General features: G+C 31.8%; 1 protein-coding gene across 1 annotated transcript; it reads left to right on the forward strand.

Annotated features, from left to right (window-relative positions):
- Nucleotides 1–1,370: 1,370 nt before the first annotated feature.
- On the forward strand, nt 1,371–6,531 carry LOC137831637 (probable polyamine oxidase 4). The gene is made up of 10 exons (XM_068639394.1): nt 1,371–1,917; nt 2,549–2,664; nt 2,779–2,867; nt 3,075–3,188; nt 3,834–3,921; nt 4,022–4,107; nt 4,194–4,296; nt 4,900–4,997; nt 5,374–5,803; nt 5,923–6,531. Exons 1-10 carry the CDS (start codon nt 1,878–1,880, stop codon nt 6,235–6,237), a joined length of 1,479 nt encoding a protein of 492 aa, XP_068495495.1. The 5' UTR covers nt 1,371–1,877; the 3' UTR covers nt 6,238–6,531.
- The last annotated feature ends 5,092 nt before the right edge of the window (nt 6,532–11,623 follow it).

The raw sequence follows: 11,623 nt of genomic DNA on the forward strand, positions 1-11,623 counted from the left end.
AGCTCCATATATATCGTTACATAATTGATTAGAAAATAAAACAAATACTTCAGCTTCCCAAATTGGAATATTCTGTCAATATTCTGCAATGCGGAATTTTTAAAAACTTCTTAAAGTGGAAATCAATATTTATATAAATTTAAAACTAAAGAATGTGTGATTTGAGTGATAAATTTAATTATGTGCTGTTTGACGTTTTAGATACTTATTGAACATCTTTTTATCTTTAAAAATTAATATGAGGGTACCTTTCCATTTCAAGGAGTAAAGTGTTTTTTATTAACTGAAATTATATTTTTTAGAAATTTCAGAAAATGATATCAATAATTTTCAACTAATATTTTAATCAGTGTGACGTATAAAGTAAATGGCTATTTATATAATTAAGATTAAAATGTATAGAAAAAAAATCTAATCATATAAATTAGATTTTAAATTTATAACGTATAACTTCATAATGATCTAAGATTATTTAACCACTGATAATTTTTTTTTTAAAATTCCGTTTATAAGATTAAAAAACTAGAAAAGTAAGTTATTTTTAAAAATCCTAAGATATGTTACTATTAAAGAGTAATTAATAATAAACAAATAAACAACCTACTTAATCAATCTTTAAACAAATTAAAAAAGGGAAATCTTTAAACAAATTAAAAATCTCAAAGAGAAAGTTATTTTAGTTCTCTTAATGGCCTTAATTATTCAGTGTCTATAATTAACATAAACATCATCATTTAATAATTTTGTTCTCACCAGTTAACCTAGATCGAACTTTGGTGTATTTTGTTACGACTTTAGGATGCTAATCATCTCCACCTATTGATACACTTTAACGAAGTCAATAAAAATATATAACTATCAATATCTGAATATAATATATGACATTTGCTTAGGTCTCAAGTTTTTTTTATAGTATTCGTAGAACTTCATTTAAAAGTTTAACAAACATAAATATATTTTTTTAATATATTCATTTATTATTTTGTTAATATATTCATTTATTCTATAGGTATAGACAACATTATCTCTAACCATTTTTTTTATTAAAATTTACAATAATATATATATACTTAACTAATTTAATTATTTTTATTTATTTATTTTTTCAATATAAACTTCCAACAGTTTATCACTGAATTTATTATTTATCTTGAACCGAACTAAATATCTCTACAAATTAATTGACCAGACGAATCTAAGTTAACATATTTAACTGCTAGATTGGATTCTTATGAAAATAGCAAATCTTACACCTTAAAAAACTCAATTAACATATTATTAATCTATACCTAAAATTTGATGACCAAAACCAAACGATTATACTCCAACGAATAGAAAAGGGTTATAAATAGATCCATTTGCTTAAAATAATAATAATCGTAATTAAATAATAGTGGCGAAAGTGGTTCCGTGAGGTATAAATAGTGTGTTTGTGGCGAGGGAATTCAGAAACCATCGTCTGCTATTCCATTCATTCGTTCAGAGAGAGAGAGAGAGAGAGAGAGAGTGAGAGAGAGAGAGAAAGGGTTCGTTCGTCTGAGCGATCGAATTGGAAATCAGAATTGTGGTTGCGCATCGATCGAATTTCTTATGCAAGGAAGGTTCTCCGTTTGGATTTTGATCGGAAGAATTGTAAGATTATGATATATTTTGAGAAGCTGCGGTTCTCTCCTCACCTTAGCCGCTTCATTGCCGGCATCCTCCTGTTAATCTTCTGCAATTCCTTCCAGTTAGTTTCCAATTTCCCCATTCCTATACACCCTTGATTCCGCAACACAACTACACTACACCACCACTATCCGATCCGATCCGATCTGATCCAATTCGATACTCATTCTATAACTCCCTTTCTCTCGTTTTCAATCCACTCCAAGCAAATGGACCCTAATCAATTCTTCTCGTCGCATTTCTTCGATGGTGAGTTTGCGCTTTTTCCTCCTCTGCTTTTCACCTTCCGCTAACAAGTCTTTTATTGCAGTTTTTTGGATTTTGTTTCTCTCCTTGCAGTTTTATTTTCTTAGATTCCTGAATCTGCTGAATGACATCCTCCTATCTTAGTAACTGATTTCCCCTCACGCAACAAGACTCTTGTTGTTTCTAATTAGAATAATTAAGGTCTACTTGTTCCTAATTGAGCAGGATGCTATATGGATCTTTGTGGTTCTTTAATATTTGGTTGACACACATACATGCTTTTCGCTGCTTTAATCATATTTAAAATGGTTTGATTCCTTTATTGGGGGTAAGTTGGGTAGCTCACGAGCATATAGTTAAGGAGTGTTTTCTTCTGCAGTATATTATTATATAATGGAATGGAATTGCTTGCGAGCTTTGCAACTTTTGGGTCTTTTCAGGATCTTGTGTGCAGATATATACAATGCAATTATAAGGCCATTGTTGTATTATGTTCATTCTCATGGTTGTAACATTTTTTTGACAACTCTAATGGTTGTAATATTATAGATGTTGCTTTATGTGGTTTTGTAGTTCATTCTTATTATTATGCAGTAGGATTTTTCTCCTGATGATTTTTATGTCCATTGATCAGGTACTATTTCCTCACGTGTTGAGAGCCAAAGCAGAACTCTCCCTTCTGTTATTGTGATTGGTGCAGGAATATCTGGAATTGCTGCAGCACGAAGTCTTCACGAAGCATCTTTTAAGGTGTCATATCTTATGATCAGCTTCCTCTTCATTTTTTATTTTATTTTCATTTATTAGGTGCACTTAAAGAGTTTTTTGTGCTTTTTGCTTTGGCTTATTTCATCATTTGCTTAGGTGACTGTACTGGAGTCACAAAATAGGCTTGGTGGTCGCATTCATACGGACTTCTCACTTGGTTGTCCAGTTGACATGGGAGCCTCATGGTAAGTTTAATTTGTTCTAACGAAATTGTATCAGTACGAAGTATAATGTTTTGGTATACACTGTTTTTGTCCTGACAAGTGAATGTGCTCCTTTTAGTTATTTTACTCCTCTGCTATGTCATCCTTTAAATGAACGGAATTGTCAATTGAATGAGTGAAATTTCATGCCTAGCTAATACTATTAGTTTTTTCTTCATTATTTTTTAGGCTACATGGAGTTTGTAATGAAAACCCACTGGCTCCAATAATACGTGGCCTGGGGCTTCCTTTATATCGCACCAGTGGTGACAACTCTGTCTTATATGACCATGATTTGGAAAGGTAATAATCCATCACTTCTCCAATTCCATTGAAATTGATGTATTTGAAGGTTTATGATGTAAATTTTAGAAATATATTTTAATAGTATTTAAACTAACCTTCATGAATTTTTACCAAGAAAAACTAACCTACATAATTAGTTGCAAGTTTACCAAAACGGTCACTCTTTGTGGGCTTTAACCTTTTCTCTATACGTAGAGAGCTTATAAATCACTAATATTAGAACAAAACAAAAATAAGAAAAAAGTGTTGTATTATTGAAAAAAACATGAATGTTATTAGACAGACAAAATCTTCAAATACCTGCAGAGCGAAACTCTTAGCTCACTACTACCTGCAATCTCCAAAAAACTGGCTCCCTCCTCCTTCTTACTCCCTAAAAGGAATTATAAATGAGCTTAACTAACTCACTCCTTGCCCTCCTGCACCTATTATTTTTTATTTTTCTGTTGGATGTCTTCCAAACTCACGGTCCATGACTTAGTTGGTCAGGCTGGGTGATTTGAGAAACCAGACATTGCCTCATTTGAAAATGAAGCGTTAGCTTCCATATACGATTTACTGTTTGAAACAATAAAATATTTGGGTCTTTTGCAATTTTAATGGTAGTGTCTTATTTAGTAACTGCATTTTTTGTTTTTCCAGTTATATGCTTTTTAACATCGACGGTAAACAAGTTCCACAACAGCTGGTCATTGAAGTTGGAGATACCTTTAAGAAAATTCTGGAAAAGGTAAGACCTTTTTCACTTAGCAGCATATGACGTGGTACTTTTCAATCATAAATGAAGTTCTGATTAACTCAATCTTGAATCTAATGACCTGTAACTACAGACAGGGAAAGTGAGGGATGAGCATCCCGAGGACATTTCAGTTTCCCGAGCTATTTCAGTTGTGCTAGATAGGCATCCAGAACTAAGGTATTTGACTGATTAGAGAATATTATTTGCAGTCATTGGGGCTTTAAGTTTCAATCTAGATCTGCAATTGACCAAATTTTCTGCAGGCAAAAAGGACTTGCCCATGAAGTGCTACAGTGGTTCATATGCAGAATGGAAGCTTGGTTTGCTGCTGATGCAGATATGATTTCACTGAAAACCTGGGATCAGGCAAGTGCCAATCTAAGTTGAAGGATATAAGATATCCTTTTGCCTCTAAACTCCAACAAATGCTTCTGTGCTTTATCCATGATTTCATTCATAAACCTTAATTGGCCACCATTTCCTAGGGTTATTGTTGAGATAAATGATGAAATCTTGGGATAAGCAGAAATCTAAAACTGCTAATTTATATAAAATAATCTGTATTGTTTCATTTTGATTATTATATACTTAGCATATTTAGAACTGATTTAAAAAATTAGAGATAATGTAAGATAAACCATCAATGATCGTTGACTAATCTTGTACATTTTTATTATTAAAATACAATTTAGTCCATTTATATAAGGACTAAAACTGCATTTTAGAGATAATATACGAGGACCTATTTAGAATAAAGGATGAATGTAAAAGATATATTTTTAATTTATTAATATTCAAAGACTAACTTGAAACCGTAGGACGCTTTCAAGTATCACGTATACCATTTGTCTTACATAAAATGGAGATGAGTGTTTTTAAGAGTGATACAACTTTTATTGTTGTGTTCTATATGTCGAATATCAGCTCAGCATTATTTAATGATCCAAATTAATGCTTACATTTTTATAGGAACATGTCCTCTCTGGTGGTCATGGACTCATGGTGCAAGGATATGATCCTGTTATAAAAGCTCTTGCAAAAAATGTTGACATACGTTTGAACCACAGGTATGCCTGCTAGATCTAGTACCTGACTTAACTACACGGTCATTTTCATGATATTTGACGGAGCTTTTCATTTTTTAAAAATGGATAGACACCTCTTACTTTATGTTTAAGTGGCTCAATTGATTGAATAAACATTTGTTGGTACTTGGTAGTTCATTGATTGATTTACCATCCATAATTTCGAACAATGTTCCACAATTAATTTCAACTTTATTTACAACAAACTCCTCTTGCTGTAACTAGAGAGCTGACCGGCAGTAGGCCACTACAAAATAAAGTCTGGGTTTATTTGATTTAATTTTACTTGAAAATTGGATTAGTTCCCCAATTTTTTCTTTGTCCCGATTTTGATCCTTTGTGAAATCTTACCTTGTAGGGTGAAAAAGATATCCAGTGGTTACGACAAGGTAATGGTCACGGTCGAGGATGGGAGGAACTTTGTTGCTGATGCTGCTATCATAACTGTTCCTGTTGGAATCCTAAAAGCCAATTTAATTGAATTTGAACCAAAACTTCCTGATTGGAAGGTTTCAGCAATTTCCGATCTTGGTGTGGGCAATGAAAATAAGATTGCCCTAAGATTTGATAAAGTATTTTGGCCTAATGTAGAACTCCTGGGCACTGTCGCTCCAACCTCTTATGCCTGTGGCTATTTTCTCAATCTTCACAAAGCAACAGGCCATCCTGTTCTTGTCTATATGGTAGCTGGAAGGTTTGCTTATGACATTGAAAAGCTATCTGACGAGGCAGCAGCTAAATTTGTAATGCAACAGCTCAAGAAGATGTTTCCAAAAGCTTCTGAGCCAGTAAGTCCATCTCTAATAATGTTCTCCTCATACCCTACCTATTCTAATAAAAGTTGGTTTCTCTAGTGTCTACACCCTACTGAAGATTCGGACTTTTTTGTTTTGTTGCACTTTTGCAGGTTCAGTATCTCGTCTCTCGATGGGGAACCGATCCAAACTCCCTTGGATGTTACTCATATGATTTAGTTGGAAAACCAAATGATGTTTATGACAAGCTTCGTGCACCCTTGGGAAATCTATTCTTTGGGGGAGAAGCTGTAAGCTTGGACAACCAGGGATCTGTGCATGGAGCTTACTCTGCTGGGGTTATGGCTGCAGAAAATTGTGAGAAATATCTTTTAGAGAAACAAGGCCCCATGGAAAAGCTGCCTCTAGCTTCTGTTAGTCATGAAATGCTTGAAGCTCTTGTACCTCTTCAGATTTCAAGGATGTGATTTGTTTTTGGTCAGTTGGTATTAGCCACTTGGTGATTATAAAGAATAATTGTTGGTAGGGAGGGATGGGTGATTATCTCGTAAGTAGTAGCACCAGTTCCTCTTATCGTGGAGTCGAATAGCTTTGTTTACCTTTTTTTAGGCTTGGCTTATTAAGATGTACGTACCGTGGTCTCTTTTAGGCTCAGAACATGTAAGACTATCGACAATTAATGTGGGTCTGTCCTACTTCTAGGTAGCTTCTCAACATTTTCCTAATCAACATCTTCGCAGACAATATGCTTTATTTCCTTACCCTTCCTTCTTTCTTTCGCCTTTCTTTTATTCTGTTTTTCCATTCACCCAACAAAATCTTTTTAACACAATTTTACCACTTCTTAAATCCTTAATTTTATATTAATTAAGTAAATATTGTCTTCAAATGAAAGAAAAATCCATTCTCTGAATATTTTACTTGGTTGACCCGAGCTGTGTTCGTACAGGGCACAGCTTCTTGTGTAACTACCCTTCATTTAAAAAAGTTTTGATGTATTTTTTTTTTTGCGAATAATCCGAATAAAGAGGAAAGTCACGAGACACACGTAGTTGAAAGGAAATCTTTGTCAAGATATTTAAGGACACGATTATTTCTTAACTTTTATGTCAAGCTTTTTTTTATCTGTTGACTCATGAAGTTTCCTTCTGTTTATTCCTTTCAAATTACCCAATAAAAATAATAATCATGCTATAGATTATTTGAAATTCAACATATTAGAGTATTAGAATTGAAGATAGGAAAGTTATTTAAGCAACTACAAATTATCCTTCACCACATACACTTCTAATCTCCAATGAAGAAGATAGAATATCCAAACGTAAAGGCATGAGAAAAATAAATAATAGTTTCCAATTCTCCGTCTCTAGTCTTTGTCCAATGTGGAATTTATTTCTACATTTATTTCTATTTGAATGTAACATAAAACTTATTGTCAATGTGTTTCTTTCATACAACTCTTTACTTTCTTCCTACACATTAATACTTTCTTTTTGTACTACCATACTTTTGATGAAAAGTCTATTTTACTCTCTAAATAGTGTCGTTCGTAATCACGTACTCTAATACTCTAAGCTACAGACCTCATCTCGTCATCTCCATTGGATATTTGTTTCTCGGAGTATCCTAAAAAATGGGAACCTTTCCTCTCCCCAACCTAAAATCTCTAAACCCTTCATCTTCTTCTGCCATTGTTCAACAATGGTGCACCCCTTCTACAACATTTGGTTTCCTTTTGAGGTTTTTGTTATGGTTTAGAGCACTTGCGAAACCCTTGCCTTACTACCTTTTTCATTAACAATGTTTATTCTGATTGACGATCATGGATATGTGTGTGTTTTTGTATTCAAAATTGGGTGAAACGGAGAATGAAACTGGAATGGACATTTTTTCTCTTTCTACACATCATGGATTGTACAATTCAAAATATATTCCCAAATCCAAAATTACGTGTAAAAAAAAACTATATTGGATTGGATCGTCTAGCATTTTATTAATGTAAGGATATTGTTTTTGGTAGAGTTATGGCTAGGATGAGAGATGCTTCATCACAAGGTCATAAAAGACAGAGACCTACGACATCAGTCTGTAGAGGAAATTACCACAAAGAACGTGATCATAATGGAGGTAATTTGATGGAGGAACATGAAGATTGACATAGTGAGAATGAATGATTCCATGGAGGACCTTCAGACTTCTCTACTAGTTAGTTTCGCAGATGATGTCATCGTGAGGCTATGAGAAGGTGAGGTAAGTGAAAAACTGTTTAGTTAACTTCTAATAATTATCATGACGTTGAGTTACTAACACAAATGTATTTGTTAGGATAGTGGAGAATTGAAGTTGTTATCCATTGGTCGAAAATTATTGAAGCAATTGGACAATTATGCTATTCTAATTTAGGTATAAGACAAACAACATTAATGTTTATTAGGTTCATTATCATATGAATACTTGAATAATTACTTTGTTCAAATTACACAGACATGGATATATGAACATTTTTTGGGCATGGGGAGAAGAGATATAAATCTCCTTTATGATGAGGTACACCTGCATGCAACTCGATATCTCACTAGACGAGATATTTGTATTGTTGGTGTTGTCTGGATGCAATTGGATGCTTTGATGCATGATAAAGTGACTTGGACTCCATATGATGACCACCACCCCAGCGGACCCTTTGAGTCCATCTCTAACTTTTTTGGCTACATTTGATTGGGCTCGTCATGTCAACGATATTTTCCCGAACATGTGTTGCATTAGTATAGGAGCATACCTCGACCTTTGATGTCATACGAGGGAGGTACTTTGGCTGTTATAGATGAAAGGTGGTTACACTTTGCCTGACCACTTTGTCATATGCGTGACTTTGGCATCTCATCCCCATACATGTGTATAAAAGTACATATAATGGTTTAAGATCGTGTCACACCCACACATAGTGAGGGGTGCAGATGAAGATCGATCGAGTGTACACCCACGTCATCATGGTCGTAGTCCCTAGAATGAGGAGACAAATTCCTCATCCTAGCAGGACCATTCATGTTCAGTAAGTTAGTATGTTGTTGAAATGATTCATTGCTAATTTGCATTAAGTTTATTTATACACAGTAACTTAATTTTATTTGAACGTCTTTCAAGGTATATTTAAGAGGACCACCAACGTTCTGCAACATATGATTAATTGTGGTCACGTCACTGAAGACACTCTAGTAGGGCGTGACTGATGATGGGGCAGTGTATACTAGACAATCTTGTTTAGTACATGGGCATCATTAGGAATGTAGTAGAGTAATTAGATTTATAATATTAAATATTTGATTCTTTACTTCTTTGAAATCGATGGACAAATTATACGTCTTTGTATGAATATCTTTTAATATTATGTATGGTGGTTACTCACCCCTTCTTCTACTTTAATGAGAGTTTAATTCGAATGTGTATAAATATTTCATTTTCCAAAATGAATGTAGTGAAAAAAACAACACATTTAATTAAAAATACAATAATATTTACATAAATCGTTTACAAGATTTACATATGTGGTACTAACTCTCATTAAGTTCGCAAATATTTGCATCCTACTAACATAATGTGATGATCATAACTTCGTCTTTGGGCAACAATTAGTTGACTGCAACGTGTCTATCATTTGTATGGCACATCCATCATGCAATTTCACCTACAAAATAACCATAAATGATGCCCAACAAACAAAATTATAAAATATTAAGATACCTTTGTATGTATCTACTATTGTACACTTGCTTTATTATTGTGACATTATTCTCATTGTTCTCATTCAAAGTAAGTAATATGTTCGCCGACTTAACTATACTTAGTCATGTCAACAAGCATGAAGTGTTTATTCGATTTCAATTTGCCTGCATAAGGGTGATCAACTAATGTTTAAGCCAATTCATGTTTATGATTAACACATATTACCTTCAACATCCAACCTTCTCCATTGCTAACAAATTTATCATGCAATATAAATGGATAGTCAAATTTTTGTGTTATAATCACACCGACCTCTAAATCATGTTATATTTTTTGTACTTACCACCCTTTTCACAACCTAACAAGAAAAATGTATTTCTACCCTATTTTCCATTTGTAGTGTTAGATTTAATAATGAGTATCACAAAACCAAGTCCAAAGTCACTCTACACAGCCACTCAAAGAGGTCATCTTGTGTAGGAAAAACCTATACACATACATGACAACATAATTACATGACTTGTCAAAGTTATAACACTGCATCAATTAAATTTTCTCTACCTCATTTGTTGTAAAATGTCTAATTATCATCTCCACTATCCACATAATTCATTAACTATTTCATATCAGACATTTTATCTATTTAAACAAATATTTTGCTTCAAAGTTGACATTCCTTCTCCATAATTTAGGTTTCACTCCCCTAAAAATTACAATACTAAATAATAAATAAGACAATAATCTTTGTTTCATGGTGTTTAAATTATTAATTGAGCTCAAAATTATATTTGTCACTCCTATAACCATTTTTGTAAAATTTTATCCTAATATTGTCTTTTAAGGAAAATTTATATATTTTTTATAAATGTTTTTTTATGGTGCTTTGAAATAATTATTAAACTTCATAGCTAACTATTACTCATCATTTTAAACTAAATTGTATTTTTTATAAGTAGAATTTTTTCATTTACTGGTTCAAAAATATTACACATGTATTTAGATTAACGAGTGCTCTATTTATAGAATAAATAAAAAAAAACAATAACAGATATTGTTACAGCTAATAGAGCAAACAAATATAGTAGTTATAACTGATATTTCTTAAGGAAGAATTAAATTTTATTAATCACATAAAAATTACATATTTATTCAGATTACTAAGTATTCAAACTAATAAAAATAAAATAATATATACACTTATAAATAATAGAGTAAAAATAAAACAATATATACACTTATAGATAATAGAGGAAACAGACGTAATTATAACTGAAAATTAAAAAATTTAAATGAAATCATTCTATCATTTAATAAAAGAATTCAGAAAACCAAATAAATTAAACATGAAGATATAATAATTTGTTGTAATGAGATGTCTGTAGGCATTATTTCATTAATTGATGTGTGTGTGATTTTCGCTTAAGATCCGGATAATTTAAAGTTGAGAAATTACGTTTCTTTGTTTTTGAAAAAATTAACATTATTAAAAAATAATATTCCTTGAAAGTAATATATATAGTCAAGTTTTCCTAAAAAAAATCGTATGTAGGTGAAAAGAAAAATATTTTAATATAGGCAAAAAAAATATTTATTTAGGAAAATAGATAACTTTTAAGTACATATCCAAGTTTTAAATAATGTATAAAATATAAAATATTTCTGAGATGAATAAGAAATTACAAAAGTACTGAAAAACTTAAATAAGACTAACAGAAAGAAATGATAATATTAAAAATAAAAAATAATCTTACTTATATTTTTTTCACATCATATAATCAATATGGGTTAAAGAATATTGTTGATAATGGGTTCTATGAGTAAAATAAAAATAATATTTCAATATTGTTATCCCCATTAAAGAAAGTGTGAAATATTGAAAGAATGTAAATCTATTCATAATAATACTTCACCACCATAGAAGATATAGAAGATAGGAAAGAAAGAGTGATCAAATTTAGATTGTTCCTTTTTGAGGGAACTTCTTTTTCATTTTGCCCAACTTCTAAGCAAAAGCAATTTCCCATTTGTATGTCAAAGTCAAGCCACCAATAACCACCAGAATAATAACAATAATAAAAAATAATAATTTATAACAATAATAGTAATAATAATAACAGCATGATAATAAAT

The sequence above is a fragment of the Phaseolus vulgaris genome, chromosome 6 (genome assembly GCF_000499845.2).
Source record: "Phaseolus vulgaris cultivar G19833 chromosome 6, P. vulgaris v2.0, whole genome shotgun sequence".
Classification (NCBI taxonomy): Eukaryota; Viridiplantae; Streptophyta; class Magnoliopsida; order Fabales; family Fabaceae; genus Phaseolus; species Phaseolus vulgaris.

Coding starts and splice junctions, on each gene's coding strand:
- LOC137831637 (XM_068639394.1), top strand. CDS start 1,878: ATGGACCCTAATCAATTCTTCTCGTCGCATTTCTTCGATG. Junction 3,189..3,833: donor TATGACCATGATTTGGAAAG/GTAATAATCCAT, acceptor TTGTTTTTCCAG/TTATATGCTTTTTAACATCG. Junction 5,804..5,922: donor TTCCAAAAGCTTCTGAGCCA/GTAAGTCCATCT, acceptor GCACTTTTGCAG/GTTCAGTATCTCGTCTCTCG.